This window comes from Ambystoma mexicanum, chromosome 6p (genome assembly GCF_040938575.1).
Source record: "Ambystoma mexicanum isolate Mex_15411 chromosome 6p, UKY_AmexF1_1, whole genome shotgun sequence".
Taxonomy (NCBI): Eukaryota; Metazoa; Chordata; class Amphibia; order Caudata; family Ambystomatidae; genus Ambystoma; species Ambystoma mexicanum.
Genome location: NC_090935.1, coordinates 1,519,706,726 through 1,519,722,676, shown reverse-complemented (window position 1 = coordinate 1,519,722,676; position 15,951 = coordinate 1,519,706,726). Strand labels below are relative to the sequence as shown.

The following is a 15,951-nucleotide window of genomic DNA, read 5'->3' as shown; positions in this document are numbered from 1 at the left end:
GCATTCGTTAAGTCACGACTACAATAGTAATGGCCACTAGGGCTCTGCATATTCATAATGTAAGGTTGCTGTATATGCTTCATTGAATGTATTGAAACTTACAGTGATGGTCAGGAGGATCATTTGGTAAAAGATGAAGTACGAAAAATAAGGCAAATTGAATACTTGAGATGAAATGGTTTGTGCGCACATTTGAGCGAGGTACCGCCATGGCACATGCACCAGGAAATGGTTTAGAATTGGGTAATAAAGGCATGATGAGACTTAGGGGGAGTTGGCGAGCAAAGGAAATAAAATAAGTATGAAGGAAATGATACATGTATGAATGCTCTGCTTATTTTTATTTCTATTGCTTAAAGCGCGGACCTAGATAGACACCAGCAGAGCGCTGTACAGAGCGGAGAACTATGGAAGTGGAGAGTATTTTTATTCCCGATGAGCTCCATTTACCACCCGAGAATCAGAACATCGATCACACAGATGCTGACTCAGGCCTTATCACACACAATAGAAAAGATCAACTAGAAGCGGGTCGGCCGAGTGCATTTGTACAGGTGTCAGTCAAATAGTGCTATGAAGCCACGCACTCCCAGGTGACAGAATATTCTGCTAGGAAGCCCATTCTCAATGTATCTCACTGGCTTACTGTAAGAAGTACATTGTGTAAAACCCTACAACAACCCAGAGTTGTTTTTGTTTCGGGGGGCCTCATTCCTGGGACTGGAATACTCTTGGCGACGAGTTTGGGGTTCTCCATGGGTTCCCACGACTGTCCATTGCGAGACCACTTGCTTAGCTTTCAGCTTCATCATTGCAAAGTGGTTCTATAGAAGTGTGTTTTGGGGGTGGGACTAAGTTGCTGCTGGAAGTTTTGAAGCGGTCACGCTGTCGGTTTGTTTCTTTTTACAGTGCAGTGTAATAAACTGCCTCAATTTGCCATTTCTCAAATGATAACGTGTGGGCTCACCTTCTTTGATAGTATCCCATTTTAAAACTGGCTTTCCAGGGTTACATGAAAATTGTACTCTTCGTGAATGACAATACGCTTTTAAGACCATCTCTCTTTGAATTGTGCCCATTCTCTGTTTTGCGTTCCTATATCAACATTCTGCTGTGCACGACGAATGGCGCATATACAAATATATGTTAGAAAAAAAGATGTAGGCTGATTACTTGAGGTAGATTACATTTGTGAATTCTTATATAATTGGCCAATCTTTCATGCCCTGTGTTCGCTCTATTCTGGGATGAGAAGGGGAGATAGAGGCCACTAGGCTGCTCCTTCCGGGGCCCGCATTCTGAGGTAGATGGAAGGAGTGGCGGAGAGAGAAATGTCATGCTGTGGTTCACGCAAAAGCGGTGGAGAGGGGCTAGCAAGCGTCCCCGGAGCACAGCGACTCTTTCCTTGCTTCTTTAATGAAAGTGTAGCAGTGTTGTGCAAGTGGTGTTTACGTTCACACTGTACAGGTGCGTACTCTTCACAATAGCAGAGCAGACTTATGTGACCGTCCACACCATTGTGGTTGTCATTTTTACAACTAGTTTGACACCTCATAAGTGTAGTTTTTCGGCGATTAAAAAAATAAATAAACAGATTACAAATGTTGCAAGAGGAGGAGATTCAACTTGGTAAGTCACTGCTACAATAGTAATGGTCACAAGGGTTGTTACTATGCGGTCAGGCGAGGGCACATGGACTTGTGGATTGCACAGATTCCATTTAGATTTGCTTTCAATTAGAATAGTGTGCATATAAGAAAAGTGGCATTCCATCACTCAACAACACTTTTCTAATTTTGCCTCGGTCAAAGTGAAAATGTGGCGGCCTGGCCTCAAAGCCTAGACTTTTGCATGCGCCCGATTCACGGCTTGACAACAGCCTTAGTAAAATGCTTGTGGTCTCGTGCAAAAGGGATGTGACCTAGCAGTTCGGGCTGGGCTACCCCTTTGGGGGTGGGACCAAGCCCGATTTGCATATGGTTTTTCCCCTTTTGTAATGGCTTGGCAGGCAAAGAACGATGGTCTGGAGGGTTGCCCAGAGCAATGCCAGAGGTCAAGATTTATTCTAAACTTCCAGCCATCAACTCTTTTGTTTTGCTATTGTCACCCCGAGTGGGAAGGGCATGCCCAGACGTGGGTCCCTTGCCTGCTGGGCCTAGAGACCCAAGCTACTCCTTACTGATGACGCCCAACATGGCTGAAACATATCTGGGGGAGAACGTGGGTCCCTTGCCTGCTGGGCCTAGAGATCCAAGCTACTCCTTACTGATGACGCCCAACAAGGCTGAAACATGTCTGGGGGATGCTTGTGGTCTCGTGCAAAAGGGATGTGACCTAGCAGTTTGGGTTGGGCTACCCCTTTGGGGGTGGGACCAAGCCCGATTTGCATATGGTTTTTGCCCTTCAGTAATGGCTTGGCAGGCGAAGAACGATGGTCTGGAGGGTTGCCCAGAGCAATGCCAGAGGTCAAGATTTATTCTAAACTTCCAGCCATCAACTCTTTTGTTTTGCTATTGTCACCCCGAGTGGGAAGGGCATGCCCAGACGTGGGTCCCTTGCCTGCTGGGCCTAGAGACCCAAGCTACTCCTTACTGATGACGCCCAACATGGCTGAAACATATCTGGGGGAGAACGTGGGTCCCTTGCCTGCTGGGCCTAGAGATCCAAGCTACTCCTTACTGATGACGCCCAACAAGGCTGAAACATGTCTGGGGGATGCTTGTGGTCTCGTGCAAAAGGGATGTGACCTAGCAGTTTGGGTTGGGCTACCCCTTTGGGGGTGGGACCAAGCCTGATTTGCATATGGTTTTTCCCCTTTTGTAATGGCTTGGCAGGCGAAGAACGATGGTCTGGAGGGTTGCCCAGAGCAATGCCAGAGGTCAAGATTTATTCTAAACCTTCCAGCCATCCGCTCTTTTGTTTTGACAACAGCCTTAGTAACCACCAGGAATGGACTGTGAGGGATTATACTTCCAAAGCCCTGGTTTTGCACGTCAAAAAACAGGATTTAAAATTGAACTCTAGAGACCACTTTTTCACTTTATTTAAAAAATAGCATTTCCTAGACTATAGCATCACTTTTCTAGTTTATTGAAAGCTTAAGGACACATTTGTAAATTAGAATTTTGGCCACCTTATAAGAAAAACAATTGCAGTGCCACTGGCGCACATGTGACTTTGCACCAGTCTGTGAATCAGGGTGTTTGTTGGCAGTGCAAAGTGGCTTGCGCTAAAAGTTCAACGAATTAGGCCCTTTGTGTGCACACTTTTTGTCACACTCCAGAATCCCTTGAAGGCTGCGCTGGCTGTCCCCAATCCAGTCTTTCTTTAAGGAGACAGCTTTTTCCTCTAGAGTCACCTTCTGATCACTTATCGTGGGAGACGGCACTGAGGCTTGATTAGAGGTGATGCCTTATCTGTCCAAGAGCAGTTAAGGCCTGCAAAGGTGCCTAACATATTTCTGATAGGGTATTTGCAACTGTAAATGTTATTGTATTCTTGTATTGTGTGCTAGTTGTCAAATCATGTGTTATACAAGAACTATTCAGAAACGTGCAATAAAGAGCAGGATTTTCAGGTGTGAAAGCATGTCACTTTTTGGAACAAATTAATGATCCGCTTTCCATTGTTACAATGGGACAACAGTGGGCTATTATAGGTTATTTATAACGCGCTTAATACCCAGAGGTTTCTAAGCATGGACCGGGGAATCAAACCTGTGGTGCTCTGTGTCATCTTGCTTCCAAGGCGAGCATGTTCCCCCTGAGCTATCCTCCCGAGGCTACATCTCTGGGAACACTGTAAATAAACATTCTAATGTCAATCTTGTCCTTGGCCCTTTCCTCTCACATTCCTCTGGCAAACTCCCTTACCCCTGATGAAACATTCAGTTGCATTGGTATGCTACGTGTGCAGAAAAGGGCATATAGCGGCGAGAAGAAAAGAACAGATTGGGCGAGTGATCAACACAAAAGATGCAGCACTCTTGGGGCACGAGGAGGTCAGGAATGCAAAAGTGGCAGATTCTGTTAAGTTGGTCTCATACTTCTGGATGGGTGATGAGGTTTAAAGAACTTCTGTACCTAGGACAATGTTCTGATATGCAGGGGATTGTGGAGAAGACAGTGTTCTGATGTATTTGTTTAGATATTTATTTAAATTCTTAGAATGCGCAACTTTCACCGTAAGGTATCTTGGCACTGATGAAGAGCAAGGATGTGATGAACAGCTGAAGGAAGATTTTGAAAAGGTTTAGTTTGTAGATGGCAATAGCCAGATTTTCACCGGTTTCTAGTAAGCTAGGAGGTCGATTAAGTATGACCTTTCTTTAATCAGGAAGAGTTGCATGGGTATCACAGTTATCTTCAATTCTTTGAAGTTGCAGGAATTCCTTTTTGGAACGCTGCATGTACAGTAGTCCAAGTGAGATATTACCATTGCACACAAAATTCCGAAAGAAAGTTGCACAAGTTGTATGACCTCTCGCTGATTAGGGGCAATTGATGTGGTTCAATATTGACTGGCAGTGGAAATGCGAGATCATATTAGACCGGGACTCAGAGGTTACAAGCTTTTGGGCTAACATTGAGTGGAGGACCAATCTAGTCTAATTGTAACAAATATTTACATTCAGTTAGATTTGTTTGTTTCCAGTACATAGTTTATTGCAGGATTACAAAATCAAGAGCACTTCTTTGCCTTCTAGCAATGGTTGAATGATACTTGTGTTGACAAGGTAATGCCTGAAACACGTGTTGGTTCAATAATGTACTCTGATTGAGCTTCTGTCATCTTGCCCACGGTCCATTCTAAACTTTCAAAGTTAACTCTATTCTCAAATATATATGTTAAGTCAGATACCACTATAATGTAAAACTGGCAACAGTGGATTTCTGATGTGGAAAATTGTTGGCCAATAAATCATACATCAGACACCATTCCTGTAATAGATTATGTTTTAAATGATATATGGGATAAACGACTCCCTACCATCTGCTATAGGGATATTGCAAGGCACTGTGAAGTTCTGTGACCAAATAAAGGAAAAGGTCAAAGGCTGAGTTCCTTCATAAGGTCACAGAACGCCAAGCTGTCTTGTAATATCCTTCTTATGTATAATAGGGAATATCTTATTCCTTAAAATACTACACTGTCATCACATGAATACATGGCTTTTTGTGTATTGTAATGTAAGAAATGTTCCTGTTGATGCAGAAAATCAATTTAGATCTGTTTGCATAAAAAAACCTAAATTGCAGGTTCTAATGTGTTGCAGAAAAATAGTTTAAGCAGGTAATAAAATGCATCCAAAAGAGCAGTTGTGATGTCATTTAATTAATACAGATCCAAAGTGATGTCACAACCAGCCTTTGATAAGAAAACTATTGCTGGCCAACATGTATTATGAAGCAACGATATCAGCTGCCTGCAACAGAGCGATTACCACAGCAAAGGATGGAAAGAGTGCTCCTGCCTAAAGCAGAATGTACAAAACATACACAATAAGGATGGATAAGGACAATATTATTTAACAGCGTCTTTCTCAAAATATAGTACATCTTCCAACCATTTTTAAAATGATCTGGGTATAAAGAATATATCTACCTTTCACTGTGAGGAGAATCTCTGTAGGAGTCTGGAGTGTCTCTTGCGTGCCGGAGGAAACTGTTGCAATCACGAGGACCACCAATTCCATTAAGACGTCCTCTAGGTCCGGCTGGGCTTGTATGCCGACTGTTTTCCACAGACGATGTCATAAGCACGGAGTGACTTTCTGAGATAATGCTTTCAGACTGGCCGTTGCTCCAGCTTATCGTGGACAATAAAACAGAAAAAAAGTTTGATATTTGCTAAAAACTCATGAATACCTTCTTTTTCCTCCTAATGTTTTACCATAATTTGTCACTCACAATCATTCCTTTCGATGTGGGTGGAGAAAATAACTCAAAGAGATATTCAAACATGAGGTCACCTCTTTTTTTTCAAATTGAGCACTGAGTGTCTACATTTAATAAGATAATCATGCAAACACTTGAAGGGCTCCACTCAACTGGATCTATATAGAACATCAGTGAGGGGAGGGTGTACCTGATATCTACTCACACCAGGTTATCATTTCAGTGGTTACAAGTTTAAAGTTCAATTCTTACTAATAACGGAGGAGTAATTTCCATGTACGAAATACAAGATACATAGACAAAGCACAAACATTGAAGGTGAAAACAATCATGTAGACTCGTGACATTATTTAATCCCTTCAACTAATCTTAACATCCAGAATCTAGGTCGCCCCAGACAAAATGGATCCCTTCTGATCAGATGTCATATCTGGAAACACATTTTGTCCACCTGCTATATAAATTGTCCGGAACAGATCATTAGCATGCACTAACCAATCAGAGCACAGAGAGCGTAATGACAAGGCTCTGTGAATTAGTTTTCAATGGCATCCTCCGTTGCCATAATTTTTCGTGGTCTGGGGTGCCCCTTTTCTCCATGGTGCCACTTCCGGCTCTGCTCTAGCCTCTCATGCTTGTTTTTTGTCTCTCCTTGGCTCTCTGTCTTCTGAACTCTGTGTCACAGGCATAATGAAAGCCTACTCACTGCCTGGGCTCCCACTATTCACACAGACGAACAGTGCATGTTTGCTGCCTCATGGGGCCAAGCACTACTGCACACCATCACACTCCCTTTTCTGACAATATTCCGCCAGCACATTAGTCCCCTCATTCAATCTGGTTATGAGGGCGTAAGCCCTTGCCTGATGCTATTATCACTTAAACGCGTCAATTTTTTGTCATGTAAAATTTATTTGGATAGCAAGGGGAGCTTCAACAAGAGGTTCTGTACATGAGCACTTATGACCGTGCGGGTCTTACCGTGCCTTAGATTAGTACAAGAGTAGAAGACATCATTAGCAGGTGTAGTAGGGAGGCAATGTAACAGCACAGGCAAGACGAGATCAAACCGCACAGAAAACAATATCGACAGTAAGGTGCATTGATTTATAAAAAAGGAATGGTCATGCACATTAAATACATCCATGTACACAAGATAGAGGGTGGCTGTTTGGTGATATAGGGACTTACAGTTGCCAGCTTGGGTGTTCCTGCAAGTGAGTGGAGGGGTCTCTTTCGGCTAGTTTTGAAGTCTTCCGAAGTGGGGATGGAATTCGTGTCAGGGAATAGTTAGTGGGCTAAAGGAGTAAACTGGGGTCTTTTCGAGCCCAAGCAGTAATCCAGGATGCTGATGTTAAGGCTGGAGATGAGAGTTGGAGCAGAGTGAATGGTAAAACAGGGCGATTTTTCGAATGTACAGCCTTTGAGGTAGTTGCAATGAATTGTTGTAACTTCTAAGTGCTGTCTGAGAGAATCCATATGTTGGGCGCTATGAGGGATTGGTGCCTGTGGGAAGGACGGGGAGTTGGGAGGATGGGTGAGGTGCTAGAAGACCGCAGGTAGATTACCTCTGTTTTAGAGGAATTGAGCATCAAACCATGAAGTACTGTCTAGTGTTGAATGGCATTTAAGCAGTCAGTGGAAGGAAAGTTTGAAGGAAAGGGAATAGAAAGCGAAAATATAATTTTTCATTTGCAAAAGAGGATACCAGAACACTAGAGATCAACTACGCTTGCCTGGGGAGGAGGCTTGAGGAGCGAGTAGGGGAGGATCAATGACAGACTCCTGCGTAACCTATAAAGGTGTGGTTGGAGCAGATGTTCCAGCATTCCAGGAATGGAAAAGGAGCAACCAGATAAGTAGAAGGAAATCCAGGCAAGAACAGGTGTGTGATAGCAGAGGTGCGAGAAAGTCGGGAAGAGGGATGAGTGGTCAACCATGTAGCAGAGGGTGGATAGATCAACGGGGATGAGGATACAGAACAAGTGAGAGGTAGTGGGCAGTGATAAGCAAATTACAGATATGTGTGAGTGCCATTTCAATGAAGTGATGGATGCACATAACCCATACTGGAGGGTCTTCCCGAGTTCATTTATCGTCAAATTAATAGTGACCGAGTTGATCACCATATGCACTAGAATGTTAGAATAGAGAGGGAAAAGAAAGACATGTTGGGAGTTGACATACTTGTTGGGAGTCAGTCATCGTTTTTTTTTAAAGGGGTAGAAGAGTGGCCACTCCTTCCCACATCTCTGGTTCATCTTTGAATCACATCTCCTCTTCCCTGCTTGTTCTTACTTCAGTTTCAGCCCTTCCTGTTTATCTTTCTGACCACTTTCTTCTTTCTTTTTCTCTTATTCCCCTTCAACCTTCCTCTTCTTCACCCTCTTTCTCTTCATTCTTTAAATGACCTTTGGTCTGTCTTTCGACACGTCCCTATTTATATCTTCTCTAACATCTTCCCTTCCCCCTTTGGATCTTCTTCCATTCTTCCCAGTCGACTCCTTTTCTGTTTAGTATTAACTTCTATCCTTGATACCCTTGATTCTCTGGAATCCTTCTGCCTCTTTCTTTCCTTCACGCAAGCCTCCACAACCCTGGTTCACTTCAGCTCTTCGTTCCCTACGTCGCTCTTTGCGTCACGCTGAACACCACTGGAGGAAATCTCTATCCCTTTCTGACCTTCTTAATCTTTCTTCTATCCATTCTGACTAAGACACTGCTCTTCCTCTTGTCAAACAACACTTCTACACCAATCTTTTTGACTCTCTCACCTCCTATCTCTGTTGTTTATTCCAGGTTCTTAACCGTATTCTTATTCCCAGTCTATTCCCGTCTCTCTCTTCGTACTTGGTCCTACTTTTTAATCTTTACCTTCAATCTTTTACCTTTCCTACTTAATTCAAATACGGCTCTATTCTTCTGATCCATAAAGAACATTATTTGGACCCTTCACTCCCTTCTAACCACCAACCTATTTTGGTTCTACATTTTCTGTCCAAACCTTGAGCGAGTCATCTATTCTCCAGTCTCTACTCATGTCAACACTGGCTGTCTCTCCTTCCTATCCATCAATCTGGTTTTTGTCCTCTCCCTTCCACCGAAACTGCTCTTCTCTCTGTCTGTGATGCACTTCTTTCTGCCTGCCTCTCCAAGCAATCATCTCTCCTGGTTATATTTGATCTGTAAGTTGCTTATGACACCATCAATCACTCCCTCCTTCTTGAATCTCTTTTCTCTCATGGTCTCTGTGGTTCTGTTCTAAATTTATGCTGACAATACCCAGCTCCTTTTTATTCATTCTCTCTGTGTATTCACTCTGCTCTTACCACTTGCCTTCTTGCTATTCAGTCTTGGATGTTGGCCCACTGCTTCCATCTTAATCCCTCCAAGACTGAAGTTCTCTTCTTCCCTGCCATTACTATACCCACGCCCCCATATCCCCCTTTCATCTCTTTCTCCCTTCCTCTCATCCCATTGCTCTCTCTGCCTTACATCCTGTTGCTGTTCTTGACACGTCCCTTTCTTTTTCCTCTCACATTCCTACTCTTTCCCGCTTCTGTCAGTTTCAGCTGTTAGGAAAGAAGTTGAACAACACAGGTCTGGGACCCACATGGAGAGTACATCCAGAGCTATCTTCTTCGTGGCTGTTCCTGGGAGGTTAGTGCTCCAGGTCTGCATATTCCCATGGAAGGGAAATAAGGGTCTGGGATCCATATATGAAACTGAGTTGCATCCTGAGGCATCTTCAGTGTGGCAGTACCTGGGAGGTTAGTGCACCAGGATTGCCAGACTCCCAGAGAGGGGAAATATGCACCTGGGACCCATACCTTTTCACCTGACGTCAGTGTATGCGGAGCAAGACCTGGCAGGATAGTGAACCAGGGTTTTTACCAAAGCCCTGTGAGAAAGAACCAAGGGAGAGCAATCATACCCCCTGGTGTGTTTTTGAACATTGTGAAAAGCCAAGAGAAGGGAGGCATTCTCTTGGCAGTGCGAGAAGCTGAGAGAGAACCTGGGGAAGGTAATAATACCCATGGAGTATTTGTGAACACTTAAACGGCAAGAGAAAGGAAGCACTCTCTTGGAAGTGCAAGAAGCCAGCTTGGAACTTTGTTTTTCTCCAAATTGAAACTTTACTTTGACCTATTTGGAAAGAGACTGCGACCTGGGGAAGGGAGACATTCCCTTGGGAACCAATTTGTCCGATATATTGAACTGTGTCTGTCCAGAAAAATTGAAAAATTCTTCTGGACTAAGAAGGACAGCAAACTTTTTTCTAGTTTAGTTGTAAGTGCAAGGCATACATTCGTTTTCAAAAATTGATTAGCATAATTTGCTAATTAAACTGTGCTTGATTAGCAAACAAACCCATTTGATTAGCAATGGTATACTTATATTTTGGATGTCACCAGAAGTTGTTTGTACAGAAGACATAAAACGAGCAACTATACAGCATTTTTGTATACTACTGAAGTAAGACATTAGTGAAAAAGAGTCAGGTCTTGCAAATTCTTTACAATTACGCTCGACCTACAGGTCATGTAACTTAGTTTACTTGCTCGACCTAAGAGAAATGCACTCGACCCTAGTCAAAATATTTAAATATACTTTCTGTAAAATGGTGCATGTCAGAAAAAAAATGGTGCATGTCAGAAAAAAACACTATGTTTTACACGCTGCTGTCACACAGAGGCCAGACATACAGAGTGAAATCTTTGATATTTCCTGCAACTAATTTAATAAAATGAAATCTAGTTGATAATGAGATTTAGATATACTAACCTAAAGTTTACTTTAAAGCATAGAGACACTGAAGTGTTTCACAGTATCAATACTGAAATTATGCATTATGTAAGGAATGGAATTGCATGACTGTCTTTTAAAAAATATACAGTTAACACATAGTGGTCTTTGCCAGACAGGATATAGTTGACTTGATAAAAAAGTGTCATCACGATTACGTCTGGCTTGCAATTATTTGAAGAAAATAAATTCTTGACTAGCACTCCCACATATGCATTTGGCACTTAAGAGTGGAAGAGATGATTACTGCGGTGAACAGAGGACAAAAGGGTGGAGAGAGGCCTGGGGGCAAGAGAGAAATGCAGGGTGAGCTCTGCTCTCATTGAAAAGGGTAACTTAAATAGCTATCTTTGCTACACAAGTGTCAATTTAATTAGCAAACCTACAGAATTGCATAGCAAACTTCTATACAACACTGCTTATTTTATGCCTTGAAGTGTAAGGGTTGGAAGTAGGCTTTTGACAGAGGATGGTGGACTCTTTTTAGTTCTTGGACATTTTGAAAAAAGACCTTAGTTTTGTTGTGGCAGAGAATCTCCTTTTAGACTTAGGGGAAACTAGGGTTTTCTTTTCATGTTTCCACTTAATAAAAGTGTCTGCCAACCACCATGCCATCACTTCTGCACCCTTACATATGGTCTCAGTGGAATTTCAGCCAAGTTGCCACAATCTGGGTGACCCTGAGAAAGTGTAACCTAACCAGAATTGGCTTACCTATTAGAACAGGGATTTACCATCCACAAAGAAAAGTGTTAAGTCCTGCGCATCAAACTAGACATTTCCGGTTCAGTATTCGAAGCAGAGGGAATATCAGCTCACCCTCGAGGGTCTGTAACATACACACAAGCCCAGCTCCACAAAACCCTCTGAGGTGAGACGTTTCCTTGAAATAGTCATGCATTGGGAAGATTCATAAGGAACCTGCAACAGTGAGACCATCGAGCAACTTCTCAAAAAGGGAATGATTCTGGCAATGCAATACGCTAGAAGGATCTCCGTTCCAAAATCTCAATGAGGTTTTGACCTCCAAAGCAACCATGGCATTCTTTCAGCCCGTATTCCCCTCTGAGATTTTAGTGAATGCTAGCATATTTGGTCTGGAGGCCATCTGCACCCAAAGGGATCAGATCAATGAAACTCAACTGATTGCTTATGGTTGGGCATTATCAGAGAATGAACAGAGAGATCTTCTCAAATTAAGAGGGAGGTCCTCATTGGTCACTGCCCCAAGCGTCTGATTCCTATGATGTTGGGAACACCCCTATATCCACCAGCCCAAATTGACAAGAGGCTGTTGGAACTGCACGAGTACTATGTCACCGACCGACATGCCTGGATGTGATAATCCAGTAGACTACTTGTCTCGACCTCTGCTCCCTGTCAATCTAGAACATAAGGAACAAGGAAAGGTTAAAACTCATGTTAACATGATTGATGAATCTGCGGTATGGTACTGGTATCCATCACCATTGAGGAAATAGCCAATGCATCCACTGCAGACACATGATTTCAAATGATGTTTGAGATCGCCCAGAATATGAAAATGGAAGGAGATGCTCCAATCTTTAGGCAAACACATGGCAAGTGCCAGAATGACATTACAATAGTCCCGGACGGGGTTTGGTTGAGAGATGCATGCATTGTTATTCCAGCTGCCCTCATGCCAAGAGTGTTAAACCTGGAGTATAAGCGGCACAAGGGGACAGCTAAGAGAAAAGCAAGACTTTGGCACAAAGTATGGTTTCCTCGTCTGGAGTACACACGTGTCAGGCTTCTGCACCAGCACAGCGTCTTCTGCCCATCCAATCTCTTGTCTCTTTATGTTTAATAAATTATAGGCAGGCGCAGTGCCTAAGTACACCAGAAACTGCAGCCATCCTGTATAACTATTGTCCACTCAACAAAATAATTGAATTACATTTCAACATAAGCTCATCTGTACTCCTGGACAGCCACTCCTAAAGTACAATTTATTTTTACTGGCAAAGCAATGGAGTATGTACTAATGTATGTGGGGATACTGCCATTTATGGGAAAAGACAGCATGGACATGTTTTCTTATGCAACCATTACTGGCATTATGGGCAAAGCAGATTTGAATATATTTCTTTTATGGGAACACTGCCTTACATTGGTCTAACCTGCATGTGAATGTATGGGTGCAGCCAGCATGAAAATGCTTTTTTGTAATGCGTACATTGTGAGAAAAGACATCATGAAAATACCTTGGAAATTGTTCATGTGCGCTGTTGGTGACTTGCATCTATTGGATTGTTACTCTGCTAAATCAGTTACAAACAGTGGCCTTTCACCCAATCGTCACTAAAAGTGTGCTGAAAATGCACATGTTAACCCATTATTTTCAGCAGGAGAACTTCCCCACAATCCCCTTGGTTTGGACTTCCCTGCTTCACTCTGTCACTCCTGCATGTTTGTCGGAACCATTTACCCCCCTCCAGTTAATAAATTCACCATTTGCCATTGAGAGGATGTACTTCCGTGTTAACGCTGTGGCATCTGCTAGTTGCAAGGCCTTGCATCTAATCTTTCATCATGTTTGACTGGTTAAACTTGTCAAGCATAGTGAGTGCTATGTGTAACACAGAGGGCCGAGCTTCTTAAATTGTGCATGTTTGTGTGTTAAAGTGCACCAATAAAGGGTAGACAGTGAGTATTTGCCCCTCTGTCATATCTACGCTGCACTCTCAGGCAAATCTTCCCTTATCTCTCCTATCCTCACAGAGTCTCAGCTATCTTGGCCATCATCCCCTCCTGCTTAGACTACGCCAATTCCCTCTACCTAGGCACCCCCGCCTATCAGCTCAGAAAGCTCCAGCGAATTCAAAACACTGCAGCCAGACTACTCATTGTCCTCTCACCCAGAGAACACACCACTCCTGCCCTAAGAGTGCTCCATGGCCTTCCTATCAGGCAACAGGCGTCCTTCAAGGCCATGTGCATTACACAAGGCGCCCTCCACAAGAAAGGTCCTGAATTCCTCCAACTCAAGCTTACATGGTGCCAACCCATCGTAACCCTTAGATCTAGCTCTGCACTCCTCCTTGTGATGCTACCTTCGACTGATTCCACCAGAATTGGAGAATCCTCATTTTCTGTCCAGTCACCTACCCTCTGGATCTCCCTTCCACTGCGCATCCATGGCAATGACTGCCTCTCCTTCAGGAAGGCCCTCAAAATCTGGTTATTCCCTCCAGCAATCTGCCTCCCCAACACCTTCTCCAGAGCAAGCTAATGTATACATTTGGAACACAACGGATGATCGGATCACACCGCTACCTCAAAAGCAAAGCTCCAACGGAGGCTCAAGGTACGTATTTACACACCACTTTGGTGGTCACCAGCCATAGGCATGGCCGACAACCCGCATGCATCCACCTCCACACACCAGACTAAAACTCCATGCACAACATCCCTACCATCAGTATGAGAATGCAGCTATGTCCTATGACAAAAAATGTGGTCTAGATGGACACAAATCAAGTCTCTTGTACTTGCGCACTCTTCTTACCACCTCTCAGCAGAGGCGTAGACAGGGTAGGGCCTGAGCGGGCCAGGCTCACCAAAAATCTGCAAATGCCCATTCAGCAGCACTCTGTGTGCATTTACAGATTTCAATGTTACTGCGTTGGGCCCAACGACATTAGCTTCTGGCCCCACTTGTTAGACAATCCTGGCTACGCCTCTGCCTCTCAGCACTCATCCACATGCCTGACCATCATGGGTAGCTTACTGGGGCTCGGGCCATTCCAACTAAATCCGACCTAGTCTAAATGCACACACTCATTCTAATCCTACCTGACAATTTTCCCACACCTTGGACTACGGTGCCCTGAGGCCGTTCCTCTTGCAAGCACGTTGAGGCAATATCAGTGGATTAAAGGTGTTATATAAATGGCAAACTACTACTAATACTCACCCTGGCATGCTTCAGACTGACATGGACGTGATGTGGCCCAAACTTGCCATTGTTTGAAAACAGCCAGTGGATCCTTATAAACTACAATCCCCTGACCCCCTTTGCATGCATGGGCAAATAATTATCAGGGAGAACATGGATTTACCACCAAGTACTGTGGAAAATGCGGGAGACAACCACACAATAAAACATTCTTCTTACTCATTGTGAGCGTCTTGAATGTTCCCCTTATATTCCCATTTAAAGCAATCATTGGAAAATCCTCTAGGTCTGGCTTCATAAATGTAGATTGCCTTATTTGCATGTGGCCTTTCCTCTTTCTGTAATTACTTGGCATGCAAAGAATGATGGTCTTTGGGGTTGACCAGAGTGATGTCAGAAGTTAAGATTAATTCTAAACCTTCCAACCATCATCTCTTATTTTGTTATTGTCTTTGCCCAGAATGCCAGTGAAATGATATTTAACAGCAAGAAAACATCCATAATGGCTGCACCAATGCAGGCCAGTACATTCACTCAAGGGCTATGATCTTTCTCCGAGTCTGCAAAGGAAGAATTGATACTCTGATTTCACACATGGTTAATACCATTAATATGTTTTTGCCTTAAGAAATCATTGCAATATATTACGAATTACCACCTACTTTTAGAGATTGGTTGGAATCAGAATAGGATTCCGCAAATTGCAATTTAGAGGCAAAGTGCAAGCAACTATGTGGTAAATTTGGTGCCTGGTGCAGGCAGAAGGGCAGTGTTTTCTACTGCCTGGTGTTCCTGGTTCCCTGGTCTTTGCTCACTGCGACATGCCGCATTTGCCTATCTCCAGCATTTAAATTGAGGCTCCTGACCGGTAGCGGCAAAGCCCAGAGCAGGCGGAAAGGCGGTGTTTGCTACTGCGTGGTGTTCGCTACTGAGGGGTCTTTACCTGCCCCATTGCCTGCAGTATCAATGTTTGAAAGCCTTGGAAAAGCCGCTGTAGAGTGAGTAGCTATTTGGAGCTAATTTGGAGCTAATTGAAGAAAGGGGGCAGGAGCAGTGAAAAATTCAATTCTAACGGAAGTGTGACTGTACAAGCTGGGTTGGAGAGTCAGTGAATCTATAACCAGAGTTCCCGTCCTTGTGTGTTCAAAGCGTGGACCAACGTTTGTTTCCTTTTTAAGCTCCAGACAGTATTCTGTCCTTGTAGGCTGGCCTTGACGATTTCAACGTGAGTGCAATGTGAGTACTGCCACCTGTTATCTCTTAACCACCTTAAACACCTTATGGGCTGGTGGTGGTGGCGAGCCTGTGAGTTTATAACCACGACAACCC

The 15,951-nt window shown here is 43.5% G+C and overlaps 1 protein-coding gene across 17 annotated transcripts in view; it reads right to left on the bottom strand.

The window, feature by feature from the left end:
• Positions 1 to 15,951, bottom strand: part of NRG1 (neuregulin 1) — a 2,309,699-nt gene that overhangs the window by 62,401 nt on the left and 2,231,347 nt on the right. For all 17 annotated transcript variants that reach the window (XM_069626364.1, XM_069626365.1, XM_069626367.1 and 14 more), the window contains one exon: positions 5,605 to 5,808. In XM_069626364.1, coding sequence (XP_069482465.1) covers positions 5,605 to 5,808 — 204 coding nt within the window. The remainder of the gene's footprint in view (positions 1 to 5,604; positions 5,809 to 15,951) is intronic.